This window comes from Camponotus vicinus, unplaced genomic scaffold, assembly GCF_025532165.1.
Source record: "Camponotus vicinus isolate PSW18456_S1 unplaced genomic scaffold, iyCamVici1.0 SCAF_6, whole genome shotgun sequence".
Lineage (NCBI taxonomy): Eukaryota > Metazoa > Arthropoda > Insecta > Hymenoptera > Formicidae > Camponotus > Camponotus vicinus.
The window spans coordinates 6,466,612-6,485,665 of NW_028141978.1; the positions used below are offsets into that span (position 1 = coordinate 6,466,612).

Here is a 19,054-nt window from a genome sequence, read left to right on the forward strand (position 1 = left end):
TGGAAATAATTCATTGTGTCTGTGATCCATTTAATATATAAGACGTTTCGTTTCTTTCTGTCGCGCCAAATTTTATTATTACATATAGTAATTATGTGACATATCCCGTTTCTCGATCAGAGATTTCGCTATTAAGAGAGATCGATGATGTCTATCGAGCCTAATGCACGCAAGATGAAGAAGTGTTGTGAAGTATAATTATTGCGCGGGCGCGGGTCAATAATCCGTGCCACGTTGCTTAGCGACGGTATTCCTACTCTGAACCTTTGGAACAGCCGGCGCGAAGTGCTCCTCTTCCTTCTCCAACTGCTCCAGACTCCAGACAGAAGCCGTCCGGTTCTCCACACGGCGCTATCAGAGACGAAAACGAAGGTCTTGTCTTCCAACTTCGTTGATTGTAACTCCTCCTACACTATCATCTCCGTTCACGAAGAGAACTAGTCAGGTACGCGATTCGCACTCGATCTTTTCTATCCATTAAAAGATCTTTACGCATTTAAACTTGCGCTGACTTTTTTTGCGGGAGAAAGACGTGATGAGATGTGCAATATATATTCTGCATGCGAAGATATGTACTTTTATTGTATGACAATTAGACCGTGACTTATTTTAATCATCTCCGTAATTCGCAAAGTTACCCAAAAGCATTTGCATCGCAGCTTTTTAAATATGATGTGTATATAAATTAAAATTTACATAAATTTATAAATTTTTCTAATATTAATTTATTATATATATTCCGATATAGCAATTAATATTTTTAAATAAATTGTAATTATAAATTGCATTATCAGTTACATTTTTGAGTTCTCAATTAATACGTAATTTTATGAAATTTCTCTCGCGCTTATATTTATATTTCCTCTTTTGTTAATCTCCTCATTAAAATATTTATAAATTATATATATCGTATGCAGATGATTTTTTTCTGATAGATTCTTTTTTTTTATCTTAGACAATGAATAAACTTCATATTCCGTAAAGTTGCTTCGAAAATATGATTTACTCATTGGCAACATTAACAATTCGTTCAATTACCATACATTACGGTTGATTTCCCGCTGTAGGTTGACCAGAATAAGTACAAGAGAATCTTATAACCGAAAGTCGTTTAACCGAACGTTCGATTATCTAATTGACGAAAAATAAAAATAAACATCTTACATAAAAGATAGGATATATGTAATTTTCTTACAGAATTAGAAGTGGTATGTGGAAAGACGAGTCAAAGAGAAATATTTCTACATCACCAAACAATGTAGAAAATCTTGTAAAATACTTGTCTGGATGTTGGTCATCATTGAAACAATCGTTCAATAATAATTTTGAGAGACTATTCAATTTCAAAACGAGCAATGTATCGAATTTTGAAAAATTCATTAAATTTCTCTATCGTCCAACTGATCCAGCCAGTTTGGGAGTGGCAAGAGCTTTGTTTGGTAATTTTACATATAATATTAAAGATAATAAAATTATCTTTCACTGTAATTTCTTCTAATTTTATAGATTAAAAAATAATCATAAATTAAAAGGCAGAAAGTCTGTGAAATATTTTACTCTGGACAATTAGATACTTATAGAAATTAAATGAAAAACGTTAAAAGAGAATTATTCTTTGAATTATTACAACGGATTAGAGTTGTATTTAAACACTAATATTACTACATTTTCATTTTTTTATTACGTTTACCTATTGCAAAATTTAATGTAATTGTAAAATATTTTTCATATCTTAATTCTTAAAGCTTAATTATAATAATTAAAAAATGATTAGTGGGTTATTCGTTTTAATTGTAATCATGATTATAATTTATATTTTAATATATTAATGATATATCATTAATCTTACTTTAGCACTTTAAGCAAAGAAATTGAATCATAGGAATTAAGCATAATTTAAGACCTATTAAAGCAGTGAGGATTAATGAGTTTGATCCAATAGAAACATAATCGTGATTGTATGTCACCTGTATAAAATACATTTTTTATTGACACATTTTTATTTTAATAATTTTCGAGATCGTCTAACGTTATATAAAAAAACGTTATATAAAAAAATAATTTATTAAATTATCTTATTAAAAGATCTCAACTTTTTCAGCTTATTTTATCATCTTTATTTTATATTCTGAAAATCCAATGACAAGTCACATAATTTTAGGATTGTGCATGATAATAGACATTGTTGAGGAGAGAGGATTGGCAGACATCGATATAAAATGGGGCGATCCGTGGGACTGTCACTTCCCATTGATCCATGGGATGAAAGCACCGTCGCTTCCATGGATGATAATGATATACACGGTGATGTGGACAGGTGCCTTTGGAATCGCTCTCGGTCTGCACTTTAAGATCGCATGTGCCTGTTTCGTGTTGCCCTACTGGTACATCTTTGTGCTGGACAAGGGTTATTGGAACAATCATACTTATCTTTACGGCATTGTAGCGACCTTGTTCTGGGGAACGGAAGCAAACAAGTATTTGTAAGTCAAATATTATTATTTCTTGTAATTTTCATTAACCACTAACTAATCGAAAATTAATATATCAATATCTCGTAGCGCATTGGATGCAAGTAACGCCAAACGAAATGGCAATTCCGTGCCATACTGGAATTACTTCATCCTAAAATTTCAATTTTTCGCTCTTTACTTCTTGGCCGGTTTGAAAAAATCCGGCAGAGAATGGCTCGAAGGTTACGCTATGATGAATCTGTCCAGACACTGGGTATTTCATCCATTCAAGTGAGTATTATTCGAAACGAGATAAAGAAGTACATCAAATATTGTAACAAACGAAAAGCACAACGCGTATAAGAAATAAGAATTATTTTTTGACAAACAGATATATCTAGATGAAAAGAAACAATTTCTTTCAGAATAGTTTTAACAACCGAACAGATTGACTTTCTAATCGTCCACTGGTTCACCTTTATCTTTGATCTGTCCGTCGGATTTTGGATGCTATTTGAAAAAACACGAATACCAGCCATGATATTCTGCGCTGCTTTTCACTTAATGAACTCAAGGCTATTTAGTATAGGTAACTATCATTATTTTTATATAATAATATTTTTTTGATAAAATATTAATAAAGCGTAACAAGCATAATCAGAATCTTTTTGATATTATATGGAATAAAAAAGAATCTTTCCAGGTATGTTCCCGTATGTGTGTCTAGCGACAATGTCGCTATTTTGTAGCGCGGACTGGCCACGTAGATTAGCACATTATTTTAGCTGGAAACGACAGATTTTACAGACTGATGTGAATTTAATCGACGCAAATAGCATAAAAAAGACTGATAATCAAATAAAAGAATCTCTAAGTTCCGATTGTTCTGCGTTGCCTTCAAATGAAATTTCACATTATGAAACGATGCATAAAGGTAAATTGTGATAACAATCATCTTTATAATTATATTTTAATATAAATTCTAAGATATTTACACTTCCAGAGGAAAGAATGAGGAAAAAAGTAGACGAAAATTATTTTACTAAATCAGAATTTAATAAAAAAGTAGACAAAAAAGATAATGATATGCAATCATCTAAAAATTCGATTGAGTCCGACGAAAAAGAAGCAGCAAATATTTGTAAAAAACTTCGGAGATGTCAACAATCACCAAAAGCTACAAGAAAACAAAAATTTGTAGTGTCCGTACTGTTGTGCCATATTGTACTACAATTTTTCTTACCATATTCGCATTTTATATCAAAGGTATCAAAATTAATATTAAATTATTACATTGACATTATTTAAAAATAATAATTATTTTAATATTATATTTTATACATACATTTGGATCAGTTTCACTAAGTTTTAAAACAAAATAATTTTTTTTAAATTTAAATAAATTTTTATATGATATATATTTTAACGCCTATGTAAAATATTTTATATTTTAGGGTTACAACAATTGGGTACCTGGTTTATATGGTTATTCTTGGGATATGATGATCCATGCCTGGGATACTATATTGATAGTAATTAAAGTGCACGATAACGTGAACAACGAAGTTCGATATTTAAATCCTGAAGCATGGGTCCAAGGAGATCGATGGGTGAGACACGGGGATATGGCGATCCAATATTCGCAGTGTTTAAAGGTATTAAAAATATCACAATAAACACTTATAACATTGTCTAATATTTTTAACTAATATCTTTGACTTTCTTAAATCCCATTTTTTATATAAAACGTTGCCTGTCTTATTAATAAAATATTGTTATGTGTATTTCTGTTTCATATATAACTTCAGGATAATCTGATGCGTCGAAAAGAGGAAACATTGAGTACTCATTATCGAGTTGAGGATAAGGAAAAATGGATGAGACTATCTTCAAATTTAAGTATTTACATGGACGCGTGGTGTTCGCTAAATGGTAGATTCCAACAAAGAATATTTGATCCAAATGTCGATATGTTGACGGTTGATTGGCATCCTCTTAAACCTGTTTCATTCCTGATGCCATTAATCACGCGGTATAATTCGTACCGGTACGTCTATTTTTATATGAGAGAGAGAGAGAGAGAGAGAGAGAGATCATTAAAATTCTATTAATTATAATGTATTTTCGCGCAATCAAAAACATACCGTGGAAGAGAATTAATTTTAAAGAATAGAATAATATAATTGTAAGATTATTAATAATTAATTAATTATGAAATTAATAATAATTGGTTACTAGAAAAGTCAATAAAGATTAACATTACTTTCTTTATGTCAGATATAAACTGGAGGAAATTCAGCAGCACGTATACACCTGGTCAAATTACACGGATGTATTATTTGTAGCTGATTTTCCAGGAATGTACTTGGAAAATTATATATCTACTGATTTTGCGAACGTCTCCCTGACTGTGTTAGAGGGCGAAGTAACTTATGCCGAGGAAGAATCAGCGAATGCAATTATTGTGCCGAAAGAAAAATCGATTCCCGTGAAAACAGGAATGTTTCATCGAATAAAGACTACGAGTTCCTATCCGGCGTGCTACATGTATACTTACACCAATCAAACAAAGGAGCAATTGGATAGTGACAGGTGAATACCTACATAACATAAATCATTTTACAATTGTATATTATCATTTATGCAAAAAGGATACGTTTTGATGCAAATTAGTTTAATATGGTTATTTATATTAATACAAAACGATTTTTATTATATTCAACTAATTTTAAAAAATAGATAAAAATTCTCCTTGTTATAAATAAATTGAAGAAATCAAATTAGTTTGCAATTTTTTAAATCGCGCTCTTGTTTTCAACATATATTTATTTTTCAGAAAAGAAGCTCCTTCAGTAGAAAACACGCAGCCGTTGTTATTAAATATATTAAAAGAAATTAATTATAAAATCACTGCGTGGGCCAGAGCGTTCGCTCATATAGCAAATGCTTTCTTCAACTTAGTATATGATGTTCCTATGGTGCGACGAGTGCGCGTTAACAAATAATGAGTATACGAGAAACATTAAAGATTGCATCTCTATATCTTATCGACAAGTTTCTGATCCTTTTTAGTATTTTTAAAAACTTTCTTTTGTGTTAAATTAAATTATATAAAATTTAATAATGTAAAGATTTGATGGAATAAAAAAAGCCTTGGAAATATTTTTTAAAATTAAAAAAAATTTTTAAACTTTAAACTCAATTTAAATTTTAAAAAATTTTGAAAACTTCAAATTTATGATAAAGTACGTGCACGTCTCAGTTTATAAATATTTGACTTAAATATATTAATAGTATATTATAGAATATTTTGAAATTAATTATGATAATCTAATTATCTTTAATAATAATAAAAGAAAATAGGAGAGAAAACTATTTATATACATTCTTAAAAATATATATATATATAAAACATATGCATAATATATCGTTATTATAGAAGATGCATAGCACAGAAATTATTTTTATTATTTTTTCATGTTACAAAATATTGTAAGATAATATCTCGTCGCAAACAAGTGTAGTAAATTACCATAACAAATTATTTCCAATATAGATGTAGAATTATCCAATTGATTCCAGTATGTGAATTATACTATAGTATATATCTCCGTTTTTCTTTTTTAAATATTTATATACTTAATTTTTTTATAAATGTACGAAATGTATGTACAAAATATATTTATATTCTTGATATGTCTCTCATTAAATTTATTGTTATTTTAAACGCTTGCGTTTGTAAATTGTATAGCGATTTCTAAAGATTGAGATACCAATTGTAACAATAATTTAAACTCTCTTTTTCTAGACTAAAATATTACAAAATGCATTCTACCCTTGTGTTATTTATTTCCTTTTACGCCATATATTATTTATTAAAAAATCATAAATTTAGGAAAGAAATAAATTCTTGCAATATGGAAATTTAGCTGAAAATAATATCAAATTAATTTACATAAAAAAAAAAAATTTTTCGATCAAACTAAGATAAATTATATGTTTTAAATGAATGTTAAATTTTTTATAGATGTTGCTCAATTATCGAAATTAATTTCAAATTTCAAAAACAGAAAAACAGAAGAAATATTTAATCTAAATTTATATTAGAATACATTGAATATTTTGGAACTATAATTAAATTAATTTTCATATAGTATTTTGCTTTTTCGCGGTAAATTATTGTTAAAATGAGTAGTCTTGTCACTCGAGCGACACGAGGAAAAAGATAATGATGCTAAATATTCTATACAATGTCAAACTTCCTTTCAAAATATCTGAAAATATTTTGCTATAATCATTATAATTAATGATTAAACAACTCTCAGTAAGCGTATAACTGTATGATAATTGATGATAGGCTTTTATCGAAGCACGTATTTCTCGCGAGTTACTTATTCATTATTTCAAGAATCGAAGTGGGCAAGAATAAAAATTATAAATTATGAGTGCATATTAATACATTGGGTTTTACACTAAAGTATCGAGATTGTTGTGCATAATTTTTCTCTCCGACTTTACAACTTTAATTTATTTGCAAAAATCTATCATCGTACACGCGAGATTTCCTTCCAATTCGAATTCGCGCAAGGTACGTCGCGCTAAAAGTCAAGCTAGCGTCCAAATCGGAATCATAATTCCTGCGGAATCATAATTCTTCCGTAAATCTGTCCAACCCGTTGCAACTCCAATATATAATTAAATTATAATTAAATATATAATTAAATCATATAATTAAATAATTTGTCGAAATAAACGCAGTTTTCTGCGTTCTCTTGCGATGGCCGGAAGTGAATCTCCCGGAGACATACAATTGTCAACGTGACTAGCGCGGTGCCAACAGGTTAGAGAAGCGAGCGCCACATCGCTCAGCGTTGGCCGCCGCGCGCGTGACGTTTCCACGGTGAGCGGCGTGGCCCGGTTTCCGCGGCGAGGCTCCCGAGGTCCGTTCTGTCGTGCCGCGTTCGCCGTGCAGTGAGCATACGCTCGTCTGGGCCAAGATGGTCGCGGTGAAGGGACGCAAGAGCTCGAATAAGAATCCGCCGATATTCAGCCATGAGTTTGTCATACAAAACCATGCGGACATCGTCTCCTGCGTGGCTATGGTCTTCGTGATCGGCTTGATGGTGCAGGTCGGTTTCTGTCAGTTTTCTCTGTGGATGTTGCGTGGCTGCTCCGACCCACTCAAGTGAAACGATTTGGAAAATAAATTGTATTTGTACGAATTATTCGCAAGTTCTGTCTTTCTGTATCTTGTATTAGAAAAATTACGTTAGAAAAATTTGAGGAAATTTGACAGGTAGAATGACCATATGTTAGAGATTGTCAATGTTAATTAGGACTGCTGGATACTCTAACATACATCTGTTTATAAGATTTGTCAATTTTATGCTTCTATAAAAGTATTCTAATTTATCATTTTCTAGATACTATTTCAAAAATATATTAATGACATATATATGAAGATTATTTTAATGTTATATTTATAACTGTATTATTGTGCCAAAAGTTATTTTAGAAGTTTTATATTAATCTTGAAGAAAGATTATTATTAAAATATGTTTTACCAGAATGACTTACCAAATTATTCTTATAACTGTATATTTTTCTGTAACTCTATTATTTTTGTTACATAAATGAATTTATCTAACTTAATTATTTTCCCTCAGGTTACTTCACCATGGGCATATATGTTTATTGCTATTCATCATAATGTGACTAATACTACTGAAGATCCAACAGCAGTGATAAAGTATGCTACAGGATGGAAAGATGCCTGCGCAGTATTCTTTTACTTCTTGATAACTATTATAATGCATGCTGTGCTGCAGGAATATATATTTGATGTAAGTATATCTGTCGAATATGAAATATACTAACTATGAAAATATATTTAAGTTTCTTACTAAGCTAACTTATTTTTCTTTGCAGAAAATTTCTAAACGTCTCCATCTTAGCAAAGTTAAACTTTCTAAGTTCAACGAGTCCAGCCAATTGATAGTATTTTATACATTATCTGCATTATGGGCTATTGATATTATCATTAGGTAGTATAAATTTTAATTATAAAAAGAATCTTTATATCTTATAAATTATAATTTTTAATAATAATTCCTTTGGACATAAATATTAAAAGCATAATGTTTTTTGTTTAGGGAAAATATGCTTTTAAACATATGGGCATTATGGGAAGAATATCCAGCACCAATGTCCTTCTCCTTGAAATTATTCTTTATCGGACAACTTGCTTATTGGTTACATTGTTATCCCGAGCTATACTTCCAACGAATCAAGAAAGAGGACATCCCGCAACGCATTCTCCATGCAACCATTGGATTATTCTTCACATCTGCAGCTTATTTCTTTAAGTAATTATTACAGTAATTGCATATTTTTTGTTTTCTAATTTTTTCGTCAGTTTGTAATAAATTTATTTTTCTGCAGCTTCCAACAATTAGCAGTAATCTTGTTAACTCTCCATTATGTGGGAGATGCATTGTTACATGGAGCCAGATTAGTTCATTTTATTAGTCAAAAAGAAAAAAGAACGAAATGTAAGTTACCTTTACTAATAATTGAGCTATTGTCTTTGTATAATGTGAATATATAACTAAATATATTTATATGATGTTTACAGTATCATTCCTCGTCGCTAATTCGACATATATGTTCGCAAGGCTCGCAACCATCGTGCTTACGCTTGTGGTGTTTTTGTACGGTTTGAGAAAACTAGAATTCAATTTCGACTATGATACCGGCAACTTCAATGTTCCAGCCGTGCAATTTTCGGCAGTATCTGTTATTTCGCTCTTCCAAGCTTATCTCTTGTACTACTTCATCGCGAAGCAAATTAAGCGTGCGCGTGAGAACGCCGCGCCCGTTGTCGTTAAAACCAAGCCGAAACAAAAGCTGAGAAAGCGAGAAGGTGAGAGCTTCATTTTACTTAAATCTTTATTATCATTTTACACTTTATCTATATAAACTGTCAAGATTTTTTTATTTTATGAAACTAAAACATATGTGTATGATTGCAGGTAAGAAATCCGCCTTATCGGAAGATGACGATCTCCCAGAAGTAGATCAGGCGACGAAGAAAAATCTAAGAAATCGTCCCTCGGCTAAAAAATAGACGAATTAATAAATAAGAATCACCGCGATAAGGCTGATCGAATAAATATTCAATTTTACGATTTATATGTCCTAAGTCAGAATGTTCAACTAGGATGTGACACCAAAATGCACAAAAATGCATTGTTTCTCGTAATACAAAAGTGTGAAACTTCCATAGTGCTACTGACTCAAAGTTATGGCGCGCAGAATGCAAATTTATCCGATATTATTAGGCTTATGTAGTCGATAAATCGCATAAACATGAATTTTAAATATTTTATAAAAGAAATTAAATGTGCGTGATATACTATGATAGACGGATATTTTTATTCGCAAATAATCGTTTTCGGTTTTATATGAATTGCAGATAAAAATTACATTCAGATAGAATCATAGAATATTAATGTGCATTTTAATATGTTGTCTTTTTATTCGCGCATTTTTACATATTTTCTAAGTACATCAACGCGAACTATTTATAAATTAAGACAAATTTTTGCAATTTCTTCATCTGTATTATTTAAAATTCTTGACAGATTCTCTTTGTTGTGCATTGTTTTTCTTAGTATATTCAGAATTAATCAGTTAGAATAGACTTATCCAAGTTTTTACTTTCAAATTTTTTCTTCACCATCTTGCTAAATGAGATGAAGAAGAAATAAAAGAAATAAAACAGACTCTGAAAGCTTCATCTAGATGATAAGCAACTTGGACTGGTCTTGCTCTGTCCTGGATTATAACTAAACTATAATGCAAGTGATATATATATATATATATATATATATATATATATATATATATATATATAATAGAAATAAATTTATTATACTAGTAATAAGTTATAAGAAAAAAATATTGCATGAAATAATATTATGAACCATAAGTCTTATAAGAATCATGTCATAAAAATATACATATCTTATTATGAAATTATATTGTTACATTTAAATACAAGTTTACTATTTTTTTAATATATATACCAATAAAAAGAGATCATCTTATCTTTTTTTAATATTGCATGTGCGCTTTTAACAAAAGATAATATTTCTTCGAAATTACTATTACAAAAAAAAAAAGAAAAATGCAAAAAAATAAACAAATAGCTCTTGGAAAGATTTTCGTTCATATATATTAGTGACGAATATTTTGAAATTAATGTTAATTATCTTGTGTTAAATAATGATTGTATTAATTGATTACAAATTGAATATAATTAAATATAACTTTTCCACATATATCTTTAAAAAAATTATTAATATAAATACATTTATAAACTACATCAATAATGACGTACAAATGAGATATCAATAATTTTATTACATGTGAATCTATTATTATTAATTTATTATTATAAATTTATTATTATAAATCTATTTATTATTAATTAAATAATAGAATGGAATTAAATTTAAATAGAGCAGAAAAAGTTGAAAAAACTCCAAAAGCACATCAATATTAATTTATAATTTTTTATAATAAGAACCTATATATTGAAAGCTTTACGAATATTATACGAATATTAAATTTTAAATTCTATTTAACCCAAAATCCAAAAGATTAATCGAATTTTTCGCATTTTGAATTCTGTATATGTACGCGACGATACAAAAATATTCTCTTTATAAGAGAGAAGGAATGTGGTCGAGGACATCTCGCTCCCTGCTTTACCAGTCCGGATCCACGCGTTCCACGGCGCGCGGAACGACGGAATCGCGCCCCGCGAATCACACACGAAGCACGAAGCGAAGACGTCGTCGCGACGGTGACACCAACAGTGTAGCTGTTCCCAGTTCCCAGTGCAGTAGCCGTAGTCGCGGAGAAGATATGGAAAGATGTATCTGAAGCGTACGTCCAAATTGTTGGATCTGTCGTCGCGGACCACCGCGGATGTGCATCTGCGTGATCTCATGTGCCCGGTGTGCCGTGGGATATTAATCGAGCCAGTGACGCTGCCGTGCACACATAACCTCTGCCTGCGCTGTCTTAAGGGTACGTTCGAGCACAACAGTCTGAGCTGTCCCCTGTGCCGGGTCCGGGTGGGCTCCTGGCTGCGAAACGCGACCAAGTCAGAGACCCTGGTGAACCACGGCCTCTGGGAGCTCATCAGGACCAAGTTCCCGAAGGAGGTCGAGAACAAGCATAATGGCGAGGAGGGGGATCTCAGCTTGGACGCTGGTGAGTGACGCACACGCTCGTACATACACATATATATCACATACAACGTACACACACTTGCGTCGCAGCAATAAACAAATGTAACATAACCTATTGTCGAAATGGCGCTGAATATTTCACTTTTATCTCCTACCGACACTTTGTATATTTTTCTTCGGGATAATTTGTACGGATTATATAATCCTCCCGATGCCTTTGACGTTATTGTGTATCTTTATGTGTATGCAATGTCATTTTTCTCAACTTTCTAAATCTTACTTGGTTTAATAATTATTAATAAACATTAACGACTATAATTCTTCAAAACTATTCATTGTTTGAATGTAAAGTCATTATAAAATACATGACACTTTGTACGTCAAATGATTTTGTTACAAGTATAAAGAAGAGTTATTTTCCTTTGACGTAGATTATGCGACAAAAAGAATACTCAGCGCAGCTGGAGAGATACACAGAGAATACGAGGCGCAACTTCAAATGGCCGAGGAAGAGATGCGTCGCCAGAGACAAGCTGAACAGATAGCCAGCGAAGCATTGATACAGAAGCTTCAGGCAGAGGAGCAACAGCTGTTGCTAGCTCAATTCGCGCAGGATCAATTGCTGGCCAAGACTTTGGCAAAGCAGCAGGTTGTGAAGAAGCACAAGGAAGCTACAAAATGTTACAATCAGTGTTTAAATACATCAGTATCGAATTACGTTCTCGATGCGTCGAGATTTAACACTAAGACTACGCTTGTAAATAATGTCGAAACGCCACAAACCGAAGCCATATACTTGGAAGGCAGGCAGATGAGTCTTCCCGAGTCTGTCAATGATAGCTCAAAAACGAGACAAATGAATACGACATTGTTATCTAAAATCGAGACAATATGTTCCAATATATATGGCTCTAATGAGGCAAATGCATCTAACATGCATAAAGTTTCAGTTAAATATTGTTGTCAGAAACAAATACCTGTGTACAACATTGTCACAAAGACATTAAAACATCAAACAGTATCCAAATTCACTCAACCTTGTACTTCGAATTATCCCACGGATCCCGGATGTTCCACGTCTAAAGCTTACATAACAGAAACTAAAGAAGAGTTGCGTGTACCGAGCGATGTGGTGAACAGCAAAAAGAAGAATTTAGGAATAGAAGTATGTATGACACTGGTCGAGGACGATGAAAGAATAGGGAGTGCCGAAAGTTCGGGCAGTCATGACAGCATAAATCAAGAGATTCATCATTTCAAGCCGATCAAAACGGTGCCAAGGACAAAATTAAAAGTTTCTTCAGGTATGTATAAGAGAAAAAGAAAGAGAGAGAGAGATTGTAGTATCTATTTTTTTCGTGATAAATTTTTATATAGAATATTTCTTTAATAATAGATAATTTTTATATTCTGTATTTTTGCTCTCAGATGGGAAACAGATAGATCCGAAATTGATTAGAGTGATCCCTGTTTTAAAGAAAGTATCTAATGCAGTGCCAAAACCTCCATCGCCTACGCACATGAAACGTATAATTGGATGTTCTTGGAGCGCCTTCAAAGGTAAATTATGCGCACGTAAAAAACGTTATTTATGTGCTTAAATCATTATTTAATTAAAACTACGCAGATATAGTTTTCTTAATTTAACCATTTAATAATTCTATTCTACAGGTAGAATAAGGCAGGACGCAAAAGAAAAGCAAGCTGCGCACAATCTAGAAGATACAAAGATGCTGATCGATGAGCAGCCGTCGACGTCACTCGACTATTCTCAAACGATTTCGAATAAATCAATGACGAAGCCTCATACAAACGACGTTATTCGCCGACTCGATTTTGTGCCCGAACCATCATTCGACAGCAACAAAAATTATACGAAGAACCCAAACAAAATAGTTAATGGCCTTAAAACAAGCAAGAAGTTGTCATTGGACGAGGCATCAGATACGAGAGAAACTCGTAAATCTTGGAGGACGCGCGTAAGAAATGGTATGATAGTGAAATCTAAGCAAAATAGAAATCTTCGAAGTAGTAAGAGGGTAGCTGGACTTACTTCGAACGTGATAGACGAAGAAGAAGACGATCCGATAAATTCAGTCGATAAAATAAATCCGCAAAATGATGAACAAAACGGTGATCGCAATGACATGGCGATCGAAAATATAGCGGAACGTATTAAAAGAAGAAAAGAAAAGATGGAAAAAGAAACATCAAATCCAAAAACTGAACCCAATACATCTACAAGAAGCAGAACAGTAAGGAAGAAAACGTTATCTGAAAGGAGAGACGAGAGTCCTGTGACAGATCACGTCTCGTTCTTGACGTTCGAAAAGAAGAATGCGGAAGCGGATATTGAATACTCTGAGCCGAGGAGAACGAAACGGAGGAAAATCAACAGGACTTCTCAAAACAATACAGAGGATCGGGAGCAAAACGAGTTTCCTTCAGACGCGAGTGGTAAAGCGAGTCTGAGGAAGTCTACACGAAACTTGACGAAAATCTCTAAATCGAGCGATCACGTATCGGATGGAGCACGCAACAAGAATAACAGCAGATTTAATTACGATTCACCACCAGAATCTTCCGACGAGACGGAGGAGTGCGTTCCGGAGAACAACCACGTCGTCAGAACCTGCGTCAACGAGCTGCTCTCGGACAAAGAAGCGATCGAGGAGCAGCAACGGATAGAACGATTGCTGTTACAGGAGCAAGAGGATTTTGAACTGGCTCGTCGCTTGCAGGCGCAATTCGACGAAATGGAACGAATAGCCGGGCGTCCTAGACGTACGAGGAAGGCTACTGAGAATGAGAGAAGTATTGAGACCGACGTGACGGGAACAGTCTGTAAAACGAACGGCAAACGCAAATCGACCGTCGGTCGAACCGTGAGTACCACAGCTAAGAGGAAACGAGGCAGGCCACCGAAATGCGTGAAAATCGCAGCAAACGCGCGCGAAGACGAGACGCGTGCGCGATAATCGCATTTCATATGCGCACGAAAATCCTCCGCACACGGCTGGATGTTCCTATAAGCCATACATATAAAGGAAATTGGAGTTCGATTGTAACTTTTTGCGACTTTGTATAGTGTCTTATGTATTTTACGAGAGATCGTTTGCGTCATGTCGAATGTGTACCTGGATAACAATGCGAGAGTATAAATGCGCAGCGTATAAATGCAAATCTTTAGATTGTTACAATGTCGTTTTTTGGTGTCCACTCTATGGAACGTTAATGCGCGCCTACGTGCCGTTTTTGTTCCTAACGTATCAATCGTGCACGTTTTTAAAATAGCGATAGGAAATGCGACTTATGCTCATATGCAATACGTTCCCGAAACAATTGACCGAAATTTTAACAAGTTTTGTTCGATAGAATTCTTCCGTGAAAAAGAATTCTTTTAAGATGAAAGTCACAGAAGTTTTCGGAACGCATCTCATATCTCTATTTTTATTAGTCCTCTTGATAAAATGAAATACAATCAAAACGAAGAATGACAATATGCGAACGAGAAAATTTGTTAAATTTGGTGATGAGTGAGAAGAATGAGGAAGAATACATCCGTAATTTCGATGATGAGATATGCGCACGAGATTGAAAAAGTGTAATTTTATACAATGATTACAATTATTTTTTAAGAGAGCTTCTCCATTTAGGCTTAAGTCGCTACTTATTGCAACAGTCCATAACAATTATTAGAGATACGCAAGTTAATTAGCTTTTTTCTTAAAAGTTCGATTATACGTCGACAGCTAGTATCCTTGATCATTTTCTTCGCTTTCAGCAGAAAATAACCAAGATACGGAATAACAATTGCCGCGACGTGTATCGCTGGATCGAGGACTAACAGAGCGCTAGCTTTTATTATTACGCGGTTTATAATAAGAATTATAATAAGAATTTCTATCGGGAGTTGCTATATCACGAGATAACATATATTTATATTTCTATATCTATTGTTTCCGTGGACATAAATTACTAGTTAAAGTTAAGTGAAATTTGACTGAATCCACATTTCTTTCCAAGTACAGAACTAAGAGACCGGAACTCTAAAACTCACTTTAGTTATCTTTAGCCAATATTCACGCAAGCTACTATAATGTATAGCATTTGTTATATGACATTTGTATATCGATATCATCATCGAGAAAGGCAGATTCTTTAACGAATATAATTGTGTATAGCGTTAAAAGAGGAATTATATGTTTCATAAGATGCGCTTGATATGCGCAATTCTGTCTACTGTCAGCTTCGACGGCCTTGATTATCATACCGCAATTATCGAATAAATTGTTATATATTAAGCGTTATATTAAGAGATTTATATATACATCTCGCGCGCGCGGACGGATTTCGCGTCGGGACTCGACGGATGCAGAGTTATCGAGAAATATAGTTCCTTCAATGGAGTTCCGTTTCCGATAAATTAAAATTCTTTCTCGCCCTGATTATTATATATGTTTATACATATATATATATATATATATATATATATATATATATATATATACACACACTTTTTTAATAATTGGCTGATTATCAAATGATAAATTCGGGTCCTCGTTTTTTCGCGCTCCTGTTATTTGTGATACGCAGTATTCTACATCCGGAAATTATATATTCTTAGCCTTTATCTTAATATTGTTTATTCTAGGCAGAGCCCGCACTTGTAAGAGCGACTATTTTCGACAACCCTAATTTAAGCCATATATTCTACAGCGTGCGATGAGCCTCGTTTTTTTCATCGACATGCGCTACATATGTTGGTTTTATTTCTAAAATTATTTCTGTGAGATTTTCTGAATGGAAATAATTGGAATTGCTCGTTATTCACATCGTAACCCGATTCAGAGAAGAATCTTTTACAATTTAATAATATCGTTGTTATATTGTTCCGATCATAAATCGCAAGAATGTTTTCCGTTGAGTCAGCAAAACAACGAGAAACGATTGCATTGTAATCATAATTCCTTCATTTTAATTGTCACGATAGAAGAGAGATTTTTAAATCATAGCAGATATCTTTATATACAAAATAATACAATACAAGCGCAGATGATGACGAGGAAACTATTCGGATACCTCTCTAACTATCTAAGACTTCGAAGGCGAAACGGCTTTAATTAACTCGGATATTTTGTCCCTGAAAAGGACAGTTAAAAAATAAAAGAGATGATGGTCTTTCATTTCTTCCTGGTCTACGACAAATCCGCGCGGAGCTTGCAAAACTCGAAGAGGCTTCCGAAAGTTTCCTCGTTAGTTCGGAATAAGCGGGGAGCAACAAAGGGAACGCATAAAACGATTGCGGTGAGAGAATGTGTTTTTATCGCTCTCGCCTTCCATATTTTTTTCTATTCGTCAGTTTATTTAATTGGAATATTCGTATATTGGAATATTGTATTCGTTGTTAAAAGGAAAATGTGCACGAAACGTTCGTTATTCTCTGCTTGTCGCAGAGATAGTCTTTCTCAATTATTTTTTTTCCTCTATATAAATTTTAAGTATAAATATACAGCGTATTTTGCATGAATACGTTTAATGTGTATAATGCATATATGAATGGTTGCGAAAGGGAGATATAGTAATGCCGATGAATATCGTTACAGAATCACAGGACTATGTTATAAACTAATCTAACGGGAATATATAATGTAAAAAAGCGCATGAAATTTATATATGAAATTAAAGCATAGAAAATGTATAGAGAAGATATTTAGTTATAGAGAGCGACTTCTACAGGATAGTGTCGAATATTATTACGTATTGATAATAAATAAGTAGAGAGCATCGAGAGATTAAAGCAAGCGTATTCTATAACTCCGGACGAAACGGAGATACTCATTATGGATTTTTAGGAAGAGTCATTTTTATATTATGTCACACACAAACACACATATATCACACACACATGCACATACATATATATATATATATATATATATATATATATATATATATATATATATATATATATATATATATATATATAGTGTGTGTGTGTGATTTCGCGATAAAAGATGTAGCAAGATCAACGGGAAGCCTTCGCAAAATCGCAGTCGTACCATCCGTTCTTCTTGATACGTTTTATATGTGAAAACAAATAAATAGGACTGTAATTATTCCAAGAGTTATCTCTCTTTCTCTCTCTTGTGTCTATTTGCAATATGCAAATGAGACATCTTCCATGTGCTTCTATGTGAAAAAATGGAAAGTATTATCGATTACGATTTGTCATTAATCTTTTTTGAAATAATTAAACAACTTTTTATATAAGTGCAATAAGGATATAAATAGAATATATTTTAATAACATTTTTTTAACTAAAATTTCTTATGAGATGACAAGAGATTTAATGATCTTTTGTTACGGAAAAGTTATTTACATTAATATTATCTTTGCAAAAATTAAAGCCATATATATGATTCTGCGAAAATTATAATATACGTGTGCATATGTGTGTATATCATAATTTTCGCTTATCTTGTATGCTATAAAAACTTCAATTAAAATATGCATAATTTCGGTCAAGGATATCGCTGAGGTAAATTCTTTCTTATGCAATGAATCGTAGCAAGTTACAACAATACCTTTGCAACAATGAAAAAAATCTATCTATGATACATGAAATAAGCATAAGGAGTGTAAGTTACGCAATATTCGAAGCAACTGTGCGAAATTGTATTTTTAAAAATTCAATATTTATTTTTGTTATTAATACTTTCTATTAGAATTTTAATTTGTGTGAGAGTAAAGTATTATCTCGCTCTCTTTAAACAACTTATGATTTTTAAAAATAAATAGATAACTTACCAAATATTTTTATTTAATACTAAATATTTTTGATAATAGAGGCAATCATTTTGAGAATCTAAATATGTGATATTTTTTCTTGTGTATAGTATTTCTTATAAAAATATTTTTTTTTTCTTTTAGAGATTATGTCACGCGACTTTTGATAATATGTGAGACTTTGTAATCTAGTATTATAAAGTAAGAAAAAAAATATGTATGAAGAAGAAGAAGATAATTCTAGTGTTACTGTGTAACTGTTCCGTATCTGATAGCAAATGATAATTTCATTATCACTTTCATCGATAAAGAACAAAATAAACTTGAAACAGAATTGCCTGAAAGAAACAGAAAGATATGTAATTTTCTCGTAATAACTGGCAAGAGCAACAATTGCGATAGCTTGCGCTAACTCTCATTGCGTCATCGTCGCGAAATAGCAAACTAATGTTCGCGCATTATGTTCCGTCCCATATTATTTCTCCATGAACTTCATTACGTCTGATATCTTCGCGCGAATTATATAGACTCTGTTTGTAAATAATTGCGCGA

The 19,054-nt window shown here is 32.4% G+C and overlaps 3 protein-coding genes across 3 annotated transcripts; all 3 read left to right on the forward strand.

Moving 5' to 3' along the window:
* The first annotated feature begins 302 nt into the window (after positions 1–302).
* On the forward strand, positions 303–6,032 carry Gc (gamma-glutamyl carboxylase). Its single transcript, XM_083102616.1, has 11 exons — positions 303–445; positions 1,198–1,439; positions 2,162–2,483; positions 2,562–2,744; positions 2,879–3,042; positions 3,157–3,387; positions 3,457–3,719; positions 3,908–4,108; positions 4,262–4,500; positions 4,731–5,045; positions 5,290–6,032. Exons 2-11 carry the CDS (start codon positions 1,211–1,213, stop codon positions 5,456–5,458), a joined length of 2,316 nt encoding a protein of 771 aa, XP_082958742.1. The 5' UTR covers positions 303–445; positions 1,198–1,210; the 3' UTR covers positions 5,459–6,032.
* A 1,279-nt stretch (positions 6,033–7,311) lies between these two features.
* On the forward strand, positions 7,312–9,873 carry Tram (translocating chain-associated membrane protein 1). The gene is made up of 7 exons (XM_083102433.1): positions 7,312–7,582; positions 8,120–8,296; positions 8,382–8,497; positions 8,606–8,818; positions 8,895–9,004; positions 9,088–9,375; positions 9,485–9,873. Exons 1-7 carry the CDS (start codon positions 7,451–7,453, stop codon positions 9,577–9,579), a joined length of 1,131 nt encoding a protein of 376 aa, XP_082958559.1. The 5' UTR covers positions 7,312–7,450; the 3' UTR covers positions 9,580–9,873.
* A 1,400-nt stretch (positions 9,874–11,273) lies between these two features.
* Positions 11,274–17,986, forward strand: LOC145972978 (uncharacterized). The gene is made up of 4 exons (XM_083102037.1): positions 11,274–11,735; positions 12,145–13,017; positions 13,142–13,273; positions 13,385–17,986. Exons 1-4 carry the CDS (start codon positions 11,393–11,395, stop codon positions 14,689–14,691), a joined length of 2,655 nt encoding a protein of 884 aa, XP_082958163.1. The 5' UTR covers positions 11,274–11,392; the 3' UTR covers positions 14,692–17,986.
* Positions 17,987–19,054: the final 1,068 nt, after the last annotated feature.

Coding starts and splice junctions, on each gene's coding strand:
- Gc (XM_083102616.1), top strand. CDS start 1,211: ATGTGGAAAGACGAGTCAAAGAGAAATATTTCTACATCACCAAACAAT. Junction 1,440..2,161: donor AGTGGCAAGAGCTTTGTTTG/GTAATTTTACAT, acceptor ACATAATTTTAG/GATTGTGCATGATAATAGAC. Junction 2,484..2,561: donor ACGGAAGCAAACAAGTATTT/GTAAGTCAAATA, acceptor AATATCTCGTAG/CGCATTGGATGCAAGTAACG.
- Tram (XM_083102433.1), top strand. CDS start 7,451: ATGGTCGCGGTGAAGGGACGCAAGAGCTCGAATAAGAATCCGCCGATA. Junction 8,297..8,381: donor TGCAGGAATATATATTTGAT/GTAAGTATATCT, acceptor TTTTCTTTGCAG/AAAATTTCTAAACGTCTCCA. Junction 8,498..8,605: donor GCTATTGATATTATCATTAG/GTAGTATAAATT, acceptor TTTTTTGTTTAG/GGAAAATATGCTTTTAAACA.
- LOC145972978 (XM_083102037.1), top strand. CDS start 11,393: ATGTATCTGAAGCGTACGTCCAAATTGTTGGATCTGTCGTCGCGGACC. Junction 13,018..13,141: donor AAAATTAAAAGTTTCTTCAG/GTATGTATAAGA, acceptor TTTTGCTCTCAG/ATGGGAAACAGATAGATCCG. Junction 13,274..13,384: donor TTCTTGGAGCGCCTTCAAAG/GTAAATTATGCG, acceptor TCTATTCTACAG/GTAGAATAAGGCAGGACGCA.